This window comes from Planococcus citri, chromosome 1 (genome assembly GCF_950023065.1).
Source record: "Planococcus citri chromosome 1, ihPlaCitr1.1, whole genome shotgun sequence".
NCBI classification, from domain to species: Eukaryota; Metazoa; Arthropoda; class Insecta; order Hemiptera; family Pseudococcidae; genus Planococcus; species Planococcus citri.
The window spans coordinates 42791049-42815532 of NC_088677.1; the positions used below are offsets into that span (position 1 = coordinate 42791049).

The following is a 24484-nucleotide window of genomic DNA, read 5'->3' on the forward strand; positions in this document are numbered from 1 at the left end:
AAGATTTTTGAGGACCATCTTTGCTAGAGTCGCTGATTGTTACGAATGATCTAAATATTTCGAATTTTTCGCTTAATCCTTTACAAGACAAGAAAATGTGTCAAAACCAATGCCAATTGAGTTCTTTGGATTGATTTTTGGAGGGGAAGGAGTAAACATTTTACATTCAAATTTCTTACTTTTCTCAAGTCTTTGAACATTTCAAGGTTCTATTTCGAGGAAGTGGATGTCAAAAATGATCATAATTTCGATATTTCGTTATATTTTCACTTTCAGAGTTCCATGAAGTTGAACGAATGCACATTTTTTTCTTCACTGAAGCAAATTTTTCAAATGTAAAAAATTCATTGATACACAAATCTTTTCAAAAACTCTGTTCTATTTACTCATTTTTTCTGCTCTTTTTACCCTACCAAAAAAGGAAGTGTAAAAGGAGTTACTTAGTTGTTCCCTGGTTACAAAAATCACAATCTTTCTACTATATTCAAAGTGAGAGCTGAAAAAAAAACGAGATATAAAAATTAAATTTCTGCTCAGAGTAGCTCAGATCAGCGAAAAGGACAGAGCTAATATTAATCCGCGCAGTTGCCACCGTCTCTACAGTTTCTACGCGTTTCGCGTGTTTGAACCCGGGACTGATTGACAAAAAAAATCTGCACAAAAGCAGGAATCAGGATCGTAAAGCGTTACTTTAATTTCATGCAACAGAGTTTCGTGAAAAATGATCTCGATAAACATGAACGAGTACGTGCAGGGTGCCTGTAAAAATCTAATCAAGATGTATAACTTTCGCAAGACGGTTTCAAAATTTCCTTGAAGTATAGAGTTTCTCAATATTTACCAATGACCACCCTACCACCCTCCCACCCATCGCAACAATTTTCAAGCGACTTTTCAAGACACGACACTCCTCCTTAAAGCTTCCTTTATAGTGGCCGTGGAATTTTTCTACAGAGAAGACAAATGTGTACATTCAAATGGAAGCATTTATACTGGCTGTAGAATTTTATCAATTTTCTATGGAAAAGTCAAAATTTTTTAACTTTTCCATAGAAAAGTGATGAATGAGATAAAGATTGAAAACTTTTTATTAAAGTGAATAATCATCAGAATTTATAAGAAATGTTATTATTTTACAAGTTTAGAGGTTCAAAAGTGCTTAAAATTGAGTTTGAAAAAATTCCACGATTTTCTGTAGAAATTTTCTATTGCCAGCTTATCGCCACTATAAAGGAAGCTTCAATCACAACCGGTGTTCTTTCACAGCGTTTTTTGACATCGAAAAGTCATGAAAAACGTACCTAAACCTGAGTACATGAATAAGAAAGGGGATTTTAAAGTGATCCAAACACAGAATTTTTTACCGCCCTTTTCATATTTTCAACACCATCTAGTCAAATGCAGGACTTTTCAATTTTATTTGCGGTACCTATTCAACAATCAGATGTACAATTCATTTGATCTTCATTATTTTCACATTTAATCCTGTTTTAAAGAAAACCCGTTCACTATTTTCTAACCAACTTCATAGCTTGTTATATTCCTCGAAATTTCAAAAATTGATCGAGAATCAGACTTCCAGAGTTGGTTTAAACTAAAATTGGAACCGATCAATCAAATCTTTTTCATCAAATTTCACCGCAGAATTTAAAAACGTCTCATTCTAATTTTCAAGTCACCCTGCAGTGTTGTCGACACGAAAACTATTGGATATACTTAGTTGAAGAAGAAAAATCTTCAAGTTTGATTCCACAGATATACGTTTTTTCGTTAATAAAGATAAACGACGTGACGCTACATTACATTAAAATATCATACTCAACTTGCGATACTTTAGTATGTTATTCGAGAATCAGCGAAAAAAAAAACGCGGAACCTTAAACGTCTCATATGATGACAAAAAAAAAAAACACTCGTCGGATGAAATCCCAACATTATTAACGAAACGTAAGAACGAAATTTTTGATAATTTGGCCAAATTTTGGAATACCATGGAGATCATAAATTTACAACCAACCAAAACACCAATCGGGGAATTCAAATTCTTCGAGCAACAGTTAACTGAAAATTACCCCAAAATCGACCATTACCCATCAAATTTCATCCCTCATCGTTTCAATGAAAACCTCGCAAATCGGATCTGTTTCATGTAAAAAGTCTACTTACTACTGACAGCGAGATGAAAATAAAAACGTTACATTGTATGTACTGCATTGACCCCAAATATCCCGTGTCTGTCACCATATTCTAACGTACAAGACAAACCTACATACTATATACGTAGCAACACTCATAGCCAGTCGTACGCTCGAATAATAAGGAAAAATTCAAACCATAACGTACGATAATAAATCCAATAACCGATGAGACTTGTCCACTTTAAACGTACGTAGTACGTACTACGTACCATCGTAAATTCAACTTTACGAACGAATTTAAAAACGGCTACAGCCGCCTTTTCAAGCCATCTCGTCGTATTCCTTTATACGCTTTGTGAGCCTAGTAATTGAATAAAATAACGCCATCGCCACCGACTCATAGACCTCGTCAAAACATCATTATTTTTCAAATGATTTTAATTATGCAACAACGTCATTCCATTCATAGTGTAATCGCCTGCCAGCAACAACAAAAAAAAATTCTCGCTCTCAAATCCGTCACCGGCGCGGCGCACAGTCACGTGATGTCATCGAGATCTCCGCTAATCTTTATCTTTCACGATAATATAGAACTTCCATTTTTCCCCTTAACGATTAGGCAGGTAATAATAAGTTATAGGTAAATATATTTTACTCGATGGCCAATACCATTTACAGTACCTATTGTTATTACACCCGTATATTTATAATTTACTATACTCGCAGCGTATTTATTGAAACCTGTAACGATATTTTTTTCAAAAATGTTCATCGTCGAATATCTCGTATTTACTCATCGATAAACCAATAATGCTATAGGTGCGCACGCTTCTCTACATTAAAATGTAAACTCCGCAGTCCGCCATCCCATTTTATAATGGCGCATATGTGTAGAGGTATGCCTATGATATGTGGTATATAAACGATACGTAGGTAAGGTACACCACACACACATACCTACACCATCGTATCTATAGAGAACATAGTAACGGAAAAAACACCTGGCCTGGCTAAGGAATAAACTAGTTACAACACAAAAACCTATCCGGTGAAAAAAGCCCGCCAAATAACACCGCAGTGAGAAATTATCATACACGTTTTACTTGCACCATGCACATCGAATACTCATACATAATCCCATACCTTTTTCCACATACGATCACAATATTCACATACATACACAAATAATAATCATACCTATGTGTTATTGTACGCACTTACAAGTTATAACTAATCCGCATTATGCTCAAATTCTACATTATTACGATCGAGTCGCAAATCGGGCAATACAAACTTTAAAATCGTATAGCGAACGCTGAAGTACAAGAATCCTATACATTATTCGCTACTCCCTGCTTCAAAGAATTTCAAAAAATATTCGCAAATAGAAAAGAAAACGTTTAATTGCGAGAAAATCGTTTGTTAATTAAACCCCCAGTCCGTACTTGAGTTGAAGAAACAGGATGAAAATGGTAAAAAACACCGAATCGAAATATTATTACATCAATTTCTCGGACGCTTTTCGCTTAGGTAAAACAGAAAAAGAAAACGAAAGAATAAAAAAGAAATAATATAAAGAAACTTTTTCCAACTTTTAAATAAAAATCTTTACAGTGAAAAAAAGCTGCATATTTAACGAAGAAGGTGGCGTCGACCTGGGAAGGCAGCACCAGCAGCAGGAAAAATTACTCCATTCAAGTTTTTCTTTCTCGAGAAATTAGATGAAAGAAAACACACCAACGAAATAGCTGTTTTTGGGTGGAAAAAAAGCTCGAAGAAAAAAAAAGAGAAAGAAACGTCGCGTGATATACGAGCAGGGAATCTTCACTCGAACGTCTTTTATCACTTATATTAGATTTTGCGCTTCCTTCTGCCGGAGCTATTGGCTTAAGATATTTCTCTTAAATTAATTCTTCTCCGCCGACGTACGAAATAAACACAAATTTATTTACACGGCTAACATGAGAGACCGGCGAGAAAAAATACCGTTCGACAAAATATTATTATCGTTATTATTTTCATTGGGCAAAAAATAAAAAAATACAACACATTATTTTCACCTAGATAGAAATGGGTGTATCATCATGGAGCGGCCAATACACAGAATAGGAAAACCTAACAGTGGAAAAAAAACCATTAGCAAGCAATAACGTTGGAAGAATACATCGGTGAAAAGACATGCCTAGCAAGGTCATCCACATGCATCATACACATCATACACACATAACTTCTTGTACAACAAATAACAAAAATATGGAAAGTTGATGAGCAGCGGTATAGCCAAGAGGAGCAGGAGCAAGAGGAGGTGGAGGAGTATAGAGAAGCTGCAGCCAGGCTTGGCGGTATTCCGTTTAAAATTCAATACGCGAACCTTATTCGACGAACTAATAAATTTACATAATTTTTAAACTGCCTCCGTTGAATACCACGCCGGTTATTTCGTTCGAGTAGGAATTGAACGCCACCTATTTCAATTATCTCGTTTATGTATATTTGATTTGCTACAGCGTAACACCTTCATCATCTTCTTCGTGTGGTCCTAAGCCACCTGGTTTCCATTACATTAATCGTGCCGGGCAATTCCCTTCGAAAATAATTAGCTAAATTCGCGATAATCTCTACTCGCTTCCCTCGCACTTATGCGATCATTTTCATCTCGACCATTCGACCATCGCTTTTTTTCGAGCGTTAAATTTCACTGAAAATGTTTCCGCGATATCAAAACAAAAGGTAAGATTTGAAAATACTCGTTTACACGAGAGAAAACTAGCCGCCGCCTCCTCCACCGCCCCCACATACGATCGTCGGATTTACAAAGCACTTGTTTCGGATACCGCAATTTCCCAGATTTTCAACTGGCCGTTACACCATCGAGTTTTGTATTCGGATATAGAAGACAAAAAAGAAAACGCTGATATTGAAAAATAAGAAGCTTATTTTCCACAAAATCGTATACACTCCGCTCATTTTTCGCAATCTCGATACGCTCAAGTAGTTAACAAATTTAATACAATTTAATACCCTTTTCGTATCATCGTCGTCGACATCGTAGTCGAATAAATATACATTTATTTTATCCAGTAAAAAGAGAGCTAATGAGCGCTGATATTACGACGTTCGCCAGTTCGTTCGTTTATGGAAGTTTTAAATACATGTACAAAATACAAATACTAGGTATTTCATCGCGTATTTTGCAAACTACAGATTTGTAAGATTTTAGTCAAAATCTACACTCGTGATCTTCTGCCACAAAAGAAACACAACCAGAAAATGAATAAGCGAGATGGGAATTATTTGAAAAATCCAGTGTACCAAAAAGGTCTTCGTCTTCGTGAAACGCAAGATAATCAAATAACTGAATGAACTAGCGTATGGGGAATTCGTTAAGAGGGCAAAACAGGGCGCTTATTCGATTATTCGTCGTCATCGATAATATTTTTTCATTATCAAAAGCAGACCAGATTGGACTATGAGAAGGTGTTTGTGGGATTCGCGCGAATGAAAAAATTAGCTATCATTCTGCCGACGATTTTGTAGTAGGCACTTGGCTGTAACCAGTAAGTTAGACAAAATAATAACCTTTACCTAACATTTTCTCAGCCAATTGTTAGAATTTTGAGAATCGATCGAAAGGAAAATATTCGTGCGATAACGCACAATCGTCTGATGACTAAAAAGAAAAAAACTCGATGACGAGCAGATGTTAGAAAATAAACAGCTACCATACGATAAATCGCGATAGTTACATTAAAAATGACGAATTCCATAGACTTAACGCGTCATCTACTACGCAAACACATCGAATGCAAAACGAAAAATTTGAATTTGTTTCGCACCCTCTCGAATATTATCCGGCTTAATTTTATGAGTTCGAAAATATGAAAAAATATCAGAGATGAAGACAAAGGAAATCTCGAAATGTACCTCGTAGATTTTCTCCACGTTGTAAAAAAGGGTGCCAAAGCAAAAAAAAAAACAAATTGTGAAATTTTCTGGAACACAGAACCGTTTTCAATTTTGAACAGGTCAATGTATCTACAATAAATCTGTGAATATCATTTTCAAAAATTTGAAAAATTATCAGCTGATGAAATAACAAGATTTTTCAAGAAGAAAAGTGGAAACCCTGGTAATAATAAAAATCAAAGCGAATGGGCGAATCCTTTCCATTTTTAAATTCAGCACACAATTTTTTGCGAACCGACAAATGAGAAAAAAATCGACTCTAGATGAAATAGTCAACAATGTAACAAATATCTGCAAGCCATTGTTTACCATCATAGACGTTCGAGTATACACGGACTTCAATTTAAATTACCCTTCAATTAACGTGCCAGACTGCTCGTGTGTACAAATTGATACACGATATCAATTTTATCGGCGAAATTAATAATACAAGAAGATACCTACACAACAAGTCCATATTTGAACGATAAAATCGTTATCGTAAGGACAAATTTATCGGCTAATCCCGTAATACAATATCATCATCAACCTAGAAGAAAATCAGGGAGTAGAAGAAATCTCGAATAACGACATTTTTTCACGATGACAACTTTTTATAAAATAGCACCTCGATCAAGATGACACCACTAGACCAACGTGTAATAGGTAGAAAACTCGAATCTCGCATTAAATTTTTCAAGTTTTCAAGGAACAGACGTTGAAATAAATATAAAAATAAAATTTTGATTTCTTTTGATAAAATTTTTTCTGAGACCAGCAATAAATTTTGAATTTCTTCAAGTCTGACATGAATTTCGTCACATCATAGATTTTACGAAACCAATCGAAAAATTCTCTTCAACGGAAAACCAAAGCTCAGTGTAGAAATTTTTGGGCGCAGGGTACTGATCATTTTGGAGATGTACCTGTCATACGAGTACAATGTTTAAAAACTACCAGAATCCTCACATATCAAAATCCGCTAACAGCATTCACACAATTCCTCAGAACACTATTTCCACGTATGTATATTGATCGATTCACATTGATCATTTATTACCCAATCCAGGTAGATACATAAATATTACACCATAACGATACATCGTCGTATCGAAACAGTTGAATACATAATCCAGTTAGAAATACACGACGCATAAAAAATTCAAAATCCGAAGGAAAGTTCGCTCCGTATATCAATTTTCTGTTATTTTTTTCCTCGAGACGTCATACTGTTTCGTAACATATTCGCGATTAGAATTATATTTCATCCATACGGAACATAGTGCCCATTCTTCACTCACTTCGATAATACTTCCTCGTTGCACGACCACGTTCAAGACCAACTGGTCATCTTACGAGAGTACCTATCGGCGTTCATTGCGTTAGTTGTTACCTTACAGCCATCTCAAAGCAAAAGGTGCTCAATAACGTAGATTAATCATCGTCGTCGCAGTCATTACCACTTACATTATTACGTACAGAATGTAGCTAGGAAAGGAAAAAACCGCTAACTGCGGTCAAATTTGAACTAAGAGTTGTTGGAGACTGGGGAGACGATAATAAGAAAAACTCTACAGGCACCGGCATTTCTACGTAGGTTACGCGATCATTTCAAAAGTAAAAGGGTCTCTCTGTAGCAATTTTAATCCAACAAAAAAAAAAAAATAATAAAATTCACCTTCTAGCCTGATAATTTAGACCAACTTACGACCACGACGATTAATGACCGATAGTAAAAAGTATAGGTACTTGAAATCTTTCACAATTAAGAATGCGCGCTATTTCCATCACAATCCAACAACGTATATGGCATACGATTCTCCATTTTTATACAACTCGTAAAAAAAACATGTTTCTTTCTCATGCTGCAGCAGTTGCCGAAGGTAACCGTATACACATTTTATAATATTTTTCAAGCGACATTTAATCGTTTCAAGAGCAAGTAAGATACATTCTAGAGTAACGGAAAATCAAAAACGAAAATCATTTGCTTTTTTCATCGTTCTTACGTAAATTACACAACAGTAACCTCGACTTTAAGAATTCCGAGAAGCCGACTATTCGAATTCCAAGAAGAAAAAACCGCGAACTCATTTTTTTTCCAAATCGGCATTTCGTCGCCGGAGTAGATTTTCAAACAATAATTGCAAATCACAAAATTCGCATCATCATCCCCAAGGAACATCTTATCATCACCTACGCCAGATTCATGCATCGATTCATTTTCAAACCACATCTCCTGCTTTTCAATTGTCATTTTTCGACTGTTAGTGTTCAGAGCTGAATATCGAGCAAACAGGTATCCAGCTGTATCTCCTGTGTTTTTTTGGGGGGATTTTCTTCGAATTAAAATTTGGTATCTCTATACTCCATTCACCATTGAACCATCTTATCGCTGGTACGAACAGTTACGACGTATTCCCCTGAAAGCTCTTTCAAAGACTATCATGGCTAACACCGGACACATTCGTCTCGACGATCCAACCCTCTCCACCTGCTACAATTCTTCCACTACACATTCAGTTATTCACATCCAACACCCAGTGCTGCATAAATGAAAACCCACAGTTTGAATTCGAAAACAATCCACCTGTCAGTTGAAAATAATGGTGGAGGGGGGGGGGAGGGAGAAGAAAATATATAAAAGTACAACTAAAACTAAATCGAGCAATAATTTTCCATTAAATAACTATTCCGATGTCTACTTGCGTATGTTTATTGCCTAATTTTTCAGAAACTGTGCCATTTTGCATTTCTCCCGCCAAGATCGAAAAAAATCGACTCGCGTTCTCTCTAAATTTTTTCACCATCTCTGCACATTGCTGGACTTCTGGTGGAGTTCAAGTTCAACAGAGAGACAGAGCGTCGTTCGCATCGTGTACACTTAACCGAAAGCCGTATTATTCAGAAGAAACAAACCGGTTAATGGTGCTGTTTATTCGTCAATTAAGATCGTATGCGATTAACACACGATGTTGCGCGCATGTGTATGTATTTTTCCCTTCCAGCTGCCCTGCGCCTCTTGCTCGTTTTCATTTCTTCTCATCATTCCCAAACTCTTCGTTAGCATATGGTCCTTATCGTTATAAAACCATCCTCATAATTAACGACATCGCGCAGTTTGTCGATTACATGGAATCCAAGTTATGGTTTAATCGCAAGCAAACCTTCATTTTTAAATTTGTACACGTCCTAATTCGAAGCCAAAATTCATTTTCAAGTAAATTTACCACGACTTTGGAATTGCACAATTTTTCCTTGTCATTCGGAACTTGAGATCGTTTTTCAAATCTAGAATCCCTGCAAATCCACTCACAGCCTTCCCAAAACGGGTAGGTAAACTATTTTGAAAGCACAAATTTCAGATATTTTAACCCTTCGATGACAATCATAGTTTTTTCAATCCTACAGCTAGCTAATCGGTCTACATCATTTTTATATGTACGCAATTAGGTGAAAAACTTGAAAAAAATACTTTTGGGAACGATTGGAAATGAAGGTGATTGCATAATTGACATTTTAAGGGACAGCTGTTTCGAAAAAATTTTTTAAAGCCCGGATTCGTATAGAACAACCTGAAGTAAACAAAAAAAAGATGTTCGCTAACAAAATTGCCTATCTTGAAAATAGAAGGCACCTTACGTTAAAGAAAAATCGCTTTCAAAAGGATCGTCGAAAAACTGGAGTACCTAAAATGAGTTTTGGTGTAACCAAATGGAAAGTGATTCGCGGAATTCAAATCGATTCATTTTGTGCGCAAGACTTAGAGAAAGAAATATCGTTCATAGCAAATGGGACGAGGTCGTTATTCCATATTGAAAAAGAATTCTGATTTTGTGAGTGAAATTTACCCATGGGTGCTAACTAAGGGTTAATACAACGGTATTTGGAACGAATAACCCGTCGCATTGATGATACGAATGTAGCAGCAAACGGTTCACAATAGCGTCGTTATGCTACAGCTACCGAGGCATGGAATTTGTACCGACGTTCAATTCTCTTATCGAAACCACAACGAACGAAAATACTGAGAAGCACTGATCGAAAGACAAAACCCGCACCTTGATCTTTAGTTCCAGTCGAGTACGATTATGTCCTTGTACTCGTCACGCTCCCGTATACATACGTAGTAGTATGTACGCCGAAGACTTCTATCTCCCCCCCCCCCACCATTTCTATGCTAAAAATATTGCTCCTTCATTCTGGAGAATGTGTAATAAGTATCCAATCACGATTTCAAATTCAAACTTACACCAAATCATACCTCTGAACTGCACCATTACGCTATCGAATACACGATCAACACGTTCATTCAAGTACTTCATTCGAACCTAGCAACATCAAAATGCAGTGAAAATGAAAATATTTTTTCGAAAAATATGAGCAGGCACTTGCCATCTAATCACACGAGTTCATATCGTCTGTCTCTAGCTAGTCCAACCACTCTGTTCTTTATTCCTCGACAAATCAAACTGATTACAACGATAATAAAACATACATATGTAGATGTACCTAGTACCTACTTTCGAATACCTCGTTTTCAAGTTGATTTCTTATCATTTTCTCACGTTAAATGAAATTTGGTACCTACGGAAAAATTATCGACTTTTTACAGCATATTATCTCACGCTCGATATAACACCACATAATAACACAGTGTAACAGTGAACATAAACCAGCATAATTTCCTCGTACAGAACCAGAATCAAAAACTGATAAAAGTCATGATAATGGCATTGTTAAAGAGTTCGAAATCGATAAATCAAGAAAATGTTTTCCGAAGGTAATGGATAGATGCAGACATTTATAGATTATTTTGATTATCTAAAATATGATCACCTAGGCCAATAAGGAACATGAAAAAACCCCAACTAGTATGTAAAAGACCGGTACATATACTTTCTTTTAACCATAAAGGGATTTTTGGGACCCATTACTCCCTCTCCCCATCTTCCTCGACACGAAAATCAAAATTCTCGCCGCAGCATCTTTTCATTTTGCCGATTGTCAATCTTTTCAGCAACAATTATTTGAAAAATACAGTAAAATCTGATCAGGTGAAATTGATGGGGCAATTTCAATTTCGGAAGGAACTCATCAATTTTCTTGCCGGTTTCAAGTTTCTAAAGCAATGACAACGTTGCCATCTCGACAGCGACCGCTTTATATTCACCTACTCCCATACAAAATACAGATTCTTCTCGTCAAATTCATCATGTTCTAATGCCCTTGAATTCAATGATGACTCAAATATTGTGATTTTCCATTAGAAGTGCTCAATCCTAAAATAGTCGAATTAAAATATACATATAACTAACCGATTTTGGGCTGAGAGTCTCCGTACACTTGAACCTGACACTTCTCATCCTATACACCAAGTTGAGATGAGAAAGCTCACAACTTCTAAGCTCCCGAGATATAAAATTGCACGTTTTCTAGTTCCAAAAATTCATCATTCAGGTACCTATTTCTTTCTTTTTCTTTTTTTTTTTTCAGAACAACGTAACACTTATCTACGTCGAAAAATATTAAAATCACTTTTCTCCATTCACAGCTAACATCCTCAGCCCTTACACGCTGAACAAACGACTCGGAATAAATTTCACTTCATCTTTTAAACGCAGTCTTTGTTTATAATCTTTTCAAAAAATACACGATGCTTCGCGAGTAATATCTTTATTTTAATGAAATTCCCAAGCTTCGTATCTAGCAACATGGCTTGGTCGTCGTCTTCGTTGTACGTATTTGCATGAAAAGTGCAAACAACGCAATAATAATCCAAACGCACAACCCGTGAACAAGCTTTTGCTTAAATTAATTTCCGCGTATACAAAATATTTAATTAAAATTTTTTGCATTTCGTAGGTACCACATACATTTTTGTTCTACTCGTTTTATAAAGGGGAATTAACGTATCGTTGCATCACTGTGCATATTCGACTGATCTGATACTAAGTATATCATTACAATACAAACATTTTCTATCTGTCTTGCTGATCTCATTCCTCATCCTCACACTCCCAAAAATACTTCGCACGATCATTTCACTATTACCTCGCACTTGAGTAACTGTACAGTGTACATGCAACATTCAACTGGTTAGATAGATAAGCCACACTACACGTTTGTACGAAACTTACATTCAATCATTCACGCATCAAGTTTACAAAAAAAGAATGATTTTGGTAATACGCGTTCTAATATCCAAATCCCATTATTTGTTCATTTACGTCGCGTCGTCGTTTCCTTCTACATAGAACCAATGAAAATCGTGTGAATGAATATTACGAGGTTCTGCTTTTGTCATTTGAAAAAATTCATGATCGAAAAATTTTGTCATCGCATAAGCGTAAATCAGTTATTCGAAAAAACTCCTTGTATTTTCATTTGAAGACGAATTGGCTTATGGCTATCGGAAGGCTAGGACAATTTCAGAATCAAGAATAATGGAACTGAGACTGTCATGATAAAACCATGTTATTCTATCGAAAACCTGTTCAATTTACTCTCTTAATCATGATAGAATAAGACAATCAATGGCACGTTTTAAAACATCGACCTTTGGTGTTTTGGTTAATTAATTTGTAAACCAAGATAAGAACGATATGAAAAATCTACATCATAATCATCAAACACGGCAAACGAATTGGTAAAATAATATGTACTCTTATTCACGTAAGTAAACAACGAAGAGAGAAAAATTGATGAAAAAAAAAACGACGACGCGCATGAAATGAGGTACGAAAATGAATTCTTACAAACGCTTCTCCAACGAAACAAGACAACAGGTGTTGAGCATAGAAATCTAAAACAAAAGAGGAATCTCGCATCATATTAGGGGTTTCCAAACTACATGAACAAAGACTGCATGAAACTAACGCGATCACAACAAAACATAAAATATACACGTTTTAACGTAGGAAGGTACTCCACTCGGGTAATGTCTAATGTTCCATCGACGTACGAAGGACAATTTTCCACAAATTCTGCCGAAATTCCGTTATACTCGAGTTGTACCGCATCTGCGGGTATTTCTAGGTATCTTTAGTAGGTATTCACTCAAGTATACCTTGAACATAAGTAAGTAAGCTTTCCACGTATTACATGGGAAATGGATCGATGAAGCTGGAGCTGGAAGATACGCTCCCCCTAACTAAACGATACATACGAAAGACGGAACGAGTAATACGGAAAATTTTACGTACCAAAAGCGAATTAACGGCGTTCGCATTTTGTAGATGATTTTGTAGATTCGCGTTATTTTGAAGACCAGCGGCCGCCACCGTAGCCGGATACGACCACCATTGCGCGGCTGCTGCGGCTGCTTGAGCGGCTTGATTGGCGGCCAATGCGGCGTCGCCGGGTCTGCCGCCACCGCCGCCTCCTCCTCCGCCGCCGCCACCGCCACCACCGCCTCCGTAATCGTACCTCATACCTCCGCCGCCGGCATTAATGGTATTTGGTGACGAATTTATGGTATTAGTCGACGCTGTTGAGATATTTTGAAAATTATTGTTGGCCATTTTGTACGTTAAGAACTGTTGGGCGGCGACGGCTGCCGCCGAGCTTCGAACGGCCGCTTCATGTTGCTGTTGAACGGCGGCCGCTATCTGCTGCTGCTGTTGATGCGTCAGCAATTGCTGATGCTGTGATTGTTGATCGACGGCCGATGGCCACCAAACTGAAGACGCGGCTGCCGCCGCGGCTGCGACTGAAGAATTATCGTCCCGCGGCCCCCAAGCACCGCGTTGGTGCTCGGACATATCGTGCTTGTGAACGCGGCTCTCGCCGGGTTTGCTGTATATTCACTATTCTGTTATTACGGAATATGTGTGCGGAGGAAAAAAATACGGGCCGGCGATGCAATATTCTTCCTATATAAACTGTGTGCTGCGCGGCAAAACGAACCTCGGCCCGCGATCGAGAAGGCCACCGCGGCAAAGGGAAGTTGCGCTGCTAAACCACGCACCGTCTAGAAGCGCCCGCGAAAAACAAGATTCAAGGGGTGTTTTTTCTATCACCAAAAATGGGCGGAGGGTACACGAACGTATATATTGTACACTCACAGATATATACCTACAATGCACACACGCGCACACACATATATATAAAACTATAATATAATACTAACACTGTCGTGTATTATAATACCACGAAACGCGAACGAAATAATACGGAACGCACAAACACAAGCACACCACAGCGTTGCCACGGTATCTGCCGGCGACTCCCTCTTTATCTATGCTTCTCTTTCTGTTGTAACGAAGCGGATCTCCGCGCTCGGCGACATTTAAAAACAACCAACGAAGAAAGAAAACGAACACGCTGGATAAAGACTACGGCGAATATCAGCGACCACTGAACTGGAGGAGGTAGAGGAGATGCGATTCGTGTGGAAATGGTGGAACAGACGAAGCCAACACACAGCGACCAAAATGAGTTCCTCGCGCACCAGAAGTACTGAACATGTGCTACTCGATGGTACACCCTTCGGTAACGCTATCCAAAGCAAATCTTATTCTTCTCTTTTTTTCTGTTTCTGTTCTTCTTAGTTATGTACTTTTTTTCTCGTGTTTATCTCGTTAAAATCGCGCAATGAATAAAACTTTTACCGTACTTTCCGGTCACCAAACTCCTGAAATCTTCCTTTCGTTCTCACCTTTCGAACGTTTTCATCATTGTATGTAAGAAAAATGTCTATCGCGCAGTAATCAACTCGATACCGAAAAACTAAACACGCGATAACGCGCAGAGTTAAAAATATTCAAGCTTTAACAAGGAAAATGATCCGAGACGCATATAGAAAACCATTCGCAACTAAACTAATAGAATGATATACGCACATCGAAACCACGAGCAAAAAACATGTAGAAAAATAACAAAACTGGAAAAAAAATACGAATTTTCGATCATTAACCAGTACAAAGAACTCGTTTACAAAAAACTATTAAGCGAAGACGTTTCATCCCGCCATTATAATAACAATAAACCGATAATAATATATGGCGCGCACATAAAAACGCAAGCAGGAAAACAAAGAAAGAATGGCTCGAACAACACAGCGCACACACACCTGTACCTAGTAATGCAACTCACTCACACACAACGGCTCAAACAGAAAACGATCGCAGCGCTCCAATGGTCATAATTGTAAACTACAACAACGTCCGAACGAAACGAGAGTATAACGAAGATAGAAAAACACGAAACTGAAGCGAACCTGAGAACAGCGAACGCTGGAAAAGAAGAGACGCGAATAGCTAAACAGCCTACAATAACGAAAATTACCACGTCACCCTCACTCCTATTCCTATCCTTCTTCTACTTCTTTTTACTATTCCACAACCGATTTTTCCTTCTCGTGCTCCCAACTTTTCATCAGCCGGTTTTCATTCTACCGAATTCGTTCACGTTTCGACTGCGACTTCTTCCTATTCGTCTTTTAAGTTTTTAGAAATCAGCATTCAGATTTCAGCATTCAGCTTCACAGCAAACACGTTTACGCAACGAAAAAATAATGCAGTAGAGTTGCAAAAAGCGCGACTTTTCAGGGCAAAACCGTGTTGAAAAAATAGCAATGCACGAACAGTGTGAACCATGGCATTCGAATGTGACGTCAATAATACAATGAATGCAAAATTGTATCAGTGATTAAAAACTTAGTAGGTAAGCACGATATCAAGTTTGGATCAATACGTATCGATACCAAGTTTATCCGATATAACGTTTATCGATGCATAACAAGGGTGTCCAAGAATAAGGGGGGTTTGCGGGGTTTTGATATGTTTTAATGAGCCAAAATGGGGGGGAACCCCTTCACTCCTTCAGTCAAAACTCAAAATCGAAAAAAATGTGCTCTTGAATTATTTTTTCAATATGTACAACTACAAAGTAAACGTTTCTCTCTTACCTACCTATTTCATTGAAACAAACACTCAAACGCCTATTTTTCCAATGATGATTCAACTCAACTTTTCAAGACTGGAATTGTCTCTCCTTTTCTTTTGAATAAAATCAAAATCCCTTTTTCCTGGGCACCCGGTATCATATATCGGGTATCGTCGCATCCTTGTATGTAAAAACTACAATATAGGTAGACCTATCACGTTGGTTGTAGGCTTTCACATAAGTAGGTGTCGATTCATCGATTCCGATCTGATGAAAACGTCGCGGTATTTCCGCGCTCTCTCTCCAAAAAAATCTAAATACAAGGTGATATGATTTGTTAGGCGAATAAAAGTAAAATGATAGCTCCCCTCCTACCACAAAGCGTTCTGAAAACAATCAAACTAAAGCGAGTTTTTTTTTTTAATTTGAAATACGGGATTGCTTCTGCTGATTTTTTTTTGAAGGTACTTAAATAAAAATTTTGAATGTAATACTTAAATTTGAACTATGTAGTTCCACATATATTGATATATATATATATATATTTTTTTTAGATATTGTGCAACACTGATTGCGATTAGACGAATTGATCGAACAATAATGCACACTTGGCACATTTTGTGTTTACCGCATTGCCATACTATTGGTACAAGTTTTCTTTCATTATAAACGAAGTTAAAGCTGTATAATAATTATAGCGACGAAATACAGCACACAATAATCATTAAAACCTATCCACTAAAAAAAAAAAAAATACTTCTAGAGATGGAATTGAATATGTAATGCGCACGTTTACGCTGAAAAATGAAAAATTATCAAAAATGAGATGACACAAATTATTAAATGTTGAAAAACCAGAAAATCGAAAAAAGAAATTAATAAATTTTATCCTACGAGAAAAATTCGTGCAGAACAAATTACGTTAAAACAATGGCGTCCTAACAAACGCTTTCTTCGCCCTTCCGACGGTTAACTGCTGCTTAAAAACAACCCCTTTTACAGCTCTTCATAACCCTTTTATCTTCAATAAAATCGGGGTGTTTCACTTACGAACTAAAGTGCGATTTTGTATGCTGAGGCTTTTCTTCTTCAGTATCTTAATTTCATACTTAATTTTTACAACAACTTCAATCAAAGATTTCCTCTTTTTAAAAAATGTATTCTGATGGTTCAACTTTCGATAGGTATGGTATTACAGGATAAACACACGCGTTTTTCGAAGTGAACATTATTTGGTTGAATTTCGGTGGAATTGAAAGTATCAAATTGTTTACGTAGGGACTTGAGTAGCCTATCACTGAAATTCAATTTTATGTAGGATCTCGATTCAAGACACTGTTTAGCAATTTTATTTTTCTTCAACGCTAAAAAAAATGAATCAAATGTTGAAACGAAGGTATGTCCAACATATTGACTACGATGGAGAAGATACAAAATTGGGCAAGAATAACCGCTTCACCCAACCCTAGGCACTAAGGCAGTCCTCGCCAAACAATTTCGATCGATATTTCACATTCATAATCCGAACACCTCGATGATCAAATATTAGTTTTGCTTTTTTCTGTATCTTTGGCACATCTGGTTTCCAACTATGATTTGCAAGGAGAGGGAAAGAAGTTATTTAGGGGAATCATTCAAATGCAGTCCTTGAGGCTTGATTCAAAACAATTTTCTCTTCCAAGCCTTAGCAAAGTAACTAGCGGATAGTGAAACACAACACACTTCATATACAACACTCGCCACGTTCTGTAATATTTTTCAACGCAATAAAATATGTTGGTAGGTATGTCCATTAGTAGAAAACCACCAAGCGCAAAGGTAATGAATATTTTAGCGATTTTACAAATGTTTTACATTTCAGAAATACAACGTAATTCCTTATCATTGATTTAAAACTATGGTATTCAATGCATATTGCATACAGAACCACCACGTGTGAGCTAAATCGCAATGTTGATTCAATTACTACAGTAATAATATGTAAGTACCTATGCTATCAAAATTGTACACCAAAAACAGTATTCTAACGTATCAAAAATCATAAAAATTTGCACATCACTTGATTGAAAAAAATTAGTCAAAATGTAATTTAGGTATTGGAAGATATTTTAGTTAATCATAGTTTGTAATAATCATTATGGCTTTTTTACTACGAGTACAGTTGCATTACCTATTTTGCAAGCTCCAATACTGAATTCGAAGTAAGTATGGTAGGTATACAAATTAATTAAATTTTGTAACTCATCACCCTACGTAGAGATTCGATGATACTAACTAGTCCATATATCATCTGAATGATGCAAAATATTCGTGTTACGTGAACAGTTATACACTAATTCGAAAAATGTAAATAATCCAACATTAAGAGCATGCCTAAGCAGCGCAAATATTTGCTAGTCCCTATCAATGGAGAATAACAATCCACTATGCACTTCCTTCTTCATTTCTCATTTCAGAAATAATGGTTACAGCTCATTATACATACAGGGTGCAATTGAGAACAAAAGCTTGTATGCGCACAAAATTATCGAAAAACCTCAAGAATAGTACGATTTTTTAGCAAATAAGTATTTGCGGCAATTTATATTGCACTGACTTTATAACACATTATCAAATACAGATAACGTGCAGATCAACTTCAGTGCGCCCAAAAATTAAAATCATTAACTATCACAAAACAATACTTCTACGAATCAAGATCAATAAAATCATTAGGTATCATGAATAAAATATCAACTCACCAGTGAAGATTAAGAGTCCTGCTCAATAACAAATGAATTGCTTCAGTGGATGTGGCTGTAAATGAAAAAATATATTAGTGAACAATGTCGATACTAGTGTAAAATTACTCATTCAATTTCATTTCTAAAAATTCAAGCTTTTCAAAATAGGTAACACTATGAAATAAGCACATTACCTAATAAAAACACTATTGTAAATTTTTAACCAGTTCGAACGTTTGCATTAGAAATTCTACCAAACTTTATGATCGAAGTACGAAAAATCAATTCACCCCCAATAAAACGAAATAATTTTGTAATAATTCGAAAACACATTGAAAATTCAATAAAATAATAATAAGTTAGATCGGCACCCTCGCGGCAAGTTACGTCATGTTCCGTTACTACAAAAATAGGCGGGATTTTCGATAACGTATTTACAAATGGTCGTTATAAAGTGAAATTTATTACCTCGTAATAGCGGTTCAACAAAGAAATGTAACTCACATAGCGCGAATACCCCAAAAAATGCAACAAAATTTAAGACGACGAAATCAATTTCAATAATTTTTCTCTTTCACGAGTAATTCTGAGTGAAACACCTTATAAAACACCGGAAAATAACAAAGCGGCTAACTATCTTCACAATAATAATTATAATCGTAGGCAGCCATTTCGTGTTTTTGTTGTATAAACAACGTAAATAACCTTCAAAAGTTTTTTACAACGTAAACCAAACTATTTAAAATAAATAAATTATAATACCTGAGTAAAACTATAACATAAGAAAAGTATATCAACATATGTAATTACATATGAATATACTTACCTTATAACACACAATATAGCTAACACTTATATGCTTTACTACGTTATTTCTATGTACAGATGTTATAACGTTTACCCACGCTAGTATATGCTGTAGAAACACTATTGTAAAAACCTAGCCTCCTTATTGGTGGAATTCGGATTGACCGCAAATTCTGAACCAATCACAGCACGTTATTCAAATGACATCACAAAATCAGATAAGACCGTTATGCAACGCGGGAAAATGATCATCGAGAAACACTAGACGAGATTTTATGATAAAAAGAAAAGTGTTTTTATTAATGATTATTATGAAAATTTTGAATTCAACGCTATTATACTCTTTCAAAGCATGACTTTTTTATTTGAAAATTTGTTGATGGGCCGATTTTGTCGATTGTAATTTGTAAATATTGACAATTGTCAGTGTTGTCATTCTTAAAAATTATTATTCCTTTTTCATGAACATTGAAGTAGCGAAGTGTAGAGATTCAAATGGGGCGCAGATTGTAGAACAGGCGTTCGAAATCGAAACAAAAACATGATTATGCATACTGGTAAAAAATCGTTCTCAATTGGATAATCAGAAATGAATTTCTCTTTTTTAACGTTTTTTGCAAATTTGAATGGATTCTCTATTTCTCCACCAGATCCAGAAATTGTTCATCATTCCAAATTTGACCTACTTAGATTCACGTGGCACGCGAATACCTACTCCTGTGCAAAGCAAATTTTATAGTTTTTTATTTTATTTTCCACGAGTATTTGAATCTAAATAAACTACCCACACTGACGTTTGGTGATAACACTTTTTCTGTTTATAATTTTCAATCTAATGAAGCAATTTTCCCTGAAATTATGGTGCAAAATTTGAAAAATATTTCGGTGGAATTTGGAAATCATTTCGTCAATCAGGTTATGAAGTAAGTTGATCAGTTTTAATTTAATAAGAAACTTCTAATGAACTAAATTAATTCTGTACTTGCTATGCTGAGAAATTTATTTTGCACGAACAATATATTATTGAAAGGTTGTGTGTTAATTAAAACGTTTCTTCGTAGTATTTTAATCAATTTCGTGTTATCACTCGCACGTTTTTTTCATTAAAAAGCTCTCTGTTGTTAAAAAAAACTCGTGCGTTTTGCTTATCTCGTCGACGCTCGCTTGTGTATGTGTATTATCAATTTTATCAGAGAAATTCTGCGCCAACCTCTAAGACGGCGTAGTTTTTAAACTCATGTTCTCATTTCCTATTTTAGGAATTGAGCATTAATTCAAATATTATGAACGGATTTAGTGCTGGAGAAGAAGATTCAAGAGGGCCACCTGATCAAGTTTGCTGTCTTGTTGATGACGGATTTCGATGTCATCGTCCAGCAGGCAATGCTTCTTATAGTAAGCGTATTCAGAAAACAGTCACACAAAGACGATTGAAGCTACATTTAGATTTAGTGGTACGTACATTATCCATATCAAGGCGAAGTGGTGTCGAAAATTTACAAGTAAATTTAAGTATATTGATGCCTAACTCACACTTTGTGGCCTACTTTAATATACTTGTATGTAACGCCATTTTTATTTTGTTTGCTTCAAAATTATTGTTGTGTGTGTTGTAGGCTCGACATGTATACATTTGTGACTATCACAAAGGAGTTATTCAGTCCGCTCGTTCTAAACGTAAAAGGAAAGATTCTGAAGATGATTCTAATGAAACTGACACCGACGTTCCTGAGGTTGATTTCTATCAGTTGCAAGTGAACACTTTGAGGAGATATAAAAAGTATTATAAAGTTGCTACACGTCCAGGCCTAAATAAAGCCCAACTTGCAGATGTAAGTAACAATACATTATACGAATTTATATCTGTTCATTCCAAAAATTGTTTTACTCGTAGTTTTGTTAGAGTTGCCCAAACGCCGAAATGAGAAATTTTGGTGATATTGTCCAAAGTGTATTTAAAAATTCAACTGTGGATGAACAATGTTCCTTGAAGAATCATGAATTTTTTTGACGTTTGGGTAGTTCATAATTCAATTTGTGTAAAACTGTACTAATTTCTTTGTACTTTCGTTTCTATTACAATCAAATTTTTCGATATTGCAGACATTGTTGAAGCATTTCAAAACTTTACCGGTAAATGAAAAAGAAGCTTTATCATTTTTCATCTATACGGTGAAATCCAATAGTAATAAATTAGATCATAAAAGTAATAGCGATAATACGTAAAACAGTAAAAATTGCAACAGTATTAATTATTGTAAAAATAATGTTGAGAAATGAGTCTTTTCTTAAATCAGATTTATCGTCATGATCGTAGATGTGATGATCAACCTGAAAGTGTTTTTTTTTTTTTTTTTTTTGAAAACTATTTACATATTTACAAATTATAATAATGATACTTTAATAATTTTTGTCTCATAATGAACCATTTAGTGTTTTCAAGGGTAATAAAAATTCTATAAATGACTAAAAAGATGAAAAATGCCGAAAATGCGCAAAAAATGAAATCATTTGTGAAATGATTTTTCAGAATTTTACCAACTGTACGATCGTTCCTGTACTTTTTAAGTTCTTTGTAATCCGCTATTTTTATAGGTCATCCAATACCTAAATTAATTGGAAATCGTTTTAAACGTAACCTATTTCCCATTTCTTCGTAAACTTTTTTTTTTGGTTCGCATCAGTTCTGGTGAAGTGCAATATCAGAAGTTAAATCAAATTTATTTATTTATTTATTTATTTATTTATTTAATTATATTTTTATTCTTAATTGACTTTTGTGTGAACAGAAAATCCTTTCATTTTTCACAATTATTCGTTTCTACCGTTTCCCCCTTTTTTTGTTAACTAATGAATTAATCAAGTATTACCAGTTGAAATGTTCGAAGTCAATTGAAGTAATAATATATACATTACGTGATTTTCACATCGCTAAATTTGACCAATATTGTTTTTTTTCTATTTTCGTAAAATATTCTTCTGCCACCCACCTACCTACACTTAGTACCTATTTATCATATTTTGTCACGCTCAGCTATATTTTTATTTGTACTCGTTACTAGTACATACATACGAGTAGCTTTGGGTAATAAAGTAATAATTGTTGAAATGTATCGTTTTTCAACTCTTGCTTGGTAAATTCGTTGTTGAAAGCGTAAATAGAATTTGGGCAGCGTTAATCCTATGTATTCATTTGAAATGTTACTATTTAACTTCATTCTACACGTGTGATGGAAGAAACTATTTGAGTCGAGTATTTGAGAAAAATGTATTGTTTACCATATGAAGATTTGGTGCAAAAGAAATTACATACTAGCTTGAACACATTGTGAAATCCTCAGTTATCATTCGTTTAGTTGATAATTCAGTATTGGATTAGTACTCATATTTATGCGCTATGTAAGGTTCCATTCCAAGCACTTTTCACGTGGAGAGGATCGGAAAATTTGAAAATATTGATGGAATTTAACTTTTAATTTTCTTATTACCTGACGATGAGTAAAAGAATGAGCGTTTCGATCGCGAATACAAAAATATCATAAAATGAAATAGAACAACGAAAAAGATTGACAGTCAACCATTTCGATGAAAAATTAAAATCGAGATACTTGAATTTTTATTTTATTACCTATCCTATTTGGTTACCAGGAAAAAGTAGATTAATAAATTTTTTAGAGTTGTTATTTGGTATGTACTTACCGTCGGTAATTTATTTTTGGTTTGCTGATTTACTTACAATTTGAGTGAATTCCTCTTTTATATTTTTAAAATTTGATTGCTTTGACATTTTAATAATATTTTTGTTCTGACAATCTGTACCTATACCTCAAGTATTTTGTTATAAAACAATTTTTTGCCCCATTTTTCAGTGAAGGACTTGTTGAAACCTGTCAAACTGTAGCTATGTATTGTCGATACTGTAATACACAGACGTGCTATGTCCAGTTTTTGAAATTTTACAGGACAGCTATTACGAGTTTTTCTCCTTGCTTTACTCCTGTATTAATGGTAAAACGGAACAGACTTTTACTCGGTGATGATAACAATATTGGACAAAGCGCTTTTTTGCAGGTTGTAGGGCTTTTGATAACGAATCCAACGATATCAAAAACTCATTTTTCATAAAACGTGGACATAGCACGTCTGTGTATTACAGTATCGTTGTGTGCTTCAACTTTTTTACCAACAATTTTTGATCGAGAAACATATGTAGTAATAATGTGCATTATACTCAGTTGTTTCATTGTGCGTCAAAACGCTTCTCAAATTGTATTCTAATGGTTAGAGTGCAGCTTTTGATTTAAACGTATTCTAATGGTTAGAGTGCAGCTTTTGATTTAAACGAGTATTTTGTGATGAAAACAAGGTCAAATGTTTCCAACATGAAACATCATGTTGTATTCTGGTTCCTCATTACATGATAGAACGTGAATACTTCAGTGTAATTTGTATATGTATTTTTATTTATGCCAGGTGCCAGGTATTACAACTAATTTTGATTTTGATTACTGAATCAAGCATGACTATTTTAATTAAGGCTTCGAAGAAGTTAAAAAAATCCTTTCATTTGTTAGGCCTATTGTATGTATGTATTATTACGGAAAATTCATGAAAAATGTGAACATTAGGCAAACGTATTATAGGATTATTGAAAGCATTCAATTGTGAATTTGGTGCCCCTCCTTTTTTAAAATTAATACTTTGTTAAAATGAATGTATATTACGTTTGATAACAAATAGAAATTATTAAATTATTATTATGATGATGTAAATTATACAGATTATTCGAGAAAGCAATGCTTGTAGTTTTATTCATTTCCGTCTTAATATTTTATTTCATTTTGAATATCAATTATGTAGCTTACAAAGTAAAAAAACAAATATTATAGCATTAATGATGGAATTTATTTTATGAATGTATTTAAGATTTGCTTTTTTATTCGTTTTTTTCTTTGTTTGCAATAAATAAGAATTGTTATATTA

The 24484-nt window shown here is 35.1% G+C and overlaps 2 protein-coding genes and 1 long non-coding RNA gene across 5 annotated transcripts in view; 2 read left to right on the top strand and 1 right to left on the bottom strand.

The window, feature by feature from the left end:
- LOC135832059 (high mobility group protein DSP1-like) overlaps nucleotides 1-15278 on the bottom strand; it is a 41244-nt gene extending 25966 nt beyond the window's left edge. Inside the window, exon 1 of the mRNA XM_065345041.1 lies at nucleotides 13289-15278. Within this exon, the coding sequence (XP_065201113.1) occupies nucleotides 13289-13846 (558 nt within the window). The 5' untranslated portion in view covers nucleotides 13847-15278. The remainder of the gene's footprint in view (nucleotides 1-13288) is intronic.
- A 2489-nt stretch (nucleotides 15279-17767) lies between these two features.
- Nucleotides 17768-18769, top strand: LOC135832061 (uncharacterized). The gene is made up of 2 exons (XR_010556269.1): nucleotides 17768-17951; nucleotides 18154-18769. It is a non-coding gene; the product is annotated as an uncharacterized LOC135832061 (long non-coding RNA).
- A 1500-nt stretch (nucleotides 18770-20269) lies between these two features.
- Nucleotides 20270-24484, top strand: Sap30 (SIN3-associated polypeptide 30). 3 transcript variants are annotated; one of them, XM_065345043.1, is made up of 4 exons: nucleotides 20270-20424; nucleotides 20728-20955; nucleotides 21118-21333; nucleotides 21605-24484. In XM_065345043.1, the coding sequence occupies exons 2-4, from the start codon at nucleotides 20785-20787 to the stop codon at nucleotides 21725-21727; spliced, it is 510 nt and encodes a 169-aa protein (XP_065201115.1). In that variant the 5' UTR covers nucleotides 20270-20424; nucleotides 20728-20784; the 3' UTR covers nucleotides 21728-24484. The 3 variants fall into 3 exon arrangements, with proteins under 3 accessions (XP_065201115.1, XP_065201114.1, XP_065201116.1); XM_065345042.1 differs by having other exon boundaries at nucleotides 20761-20955; XM_065345044.1 differs by lacking the exon at nucleotides 20270-20424 and adding an exon at nucleotides 20504-20669 and having other exon boundaries at nucleotides 20761-20955.

Coding starts and splice junctions, on each gene's coding strand:
- Sap30 (XM_065345043.1), top strand. CDS start 20,785: ATGAACGGATTTAGTGCTGGAGAAGAAGATTCAAGAGGGCCACCTGAT. Junction 20,956..21,117: donor AGCTACATTTAGATTTAGTG/GTACGTACATTA, acceptor TGTGTGTTGTAG/GCTCGACATGTATACATTTG. Junction 21,334..21,604: donor ATAAAGCCCAACTTGCAGAT/GTAAGTAACAAT, acceptor TCGATATTGCAG/ACATTGTTGAAGCATTTCAA.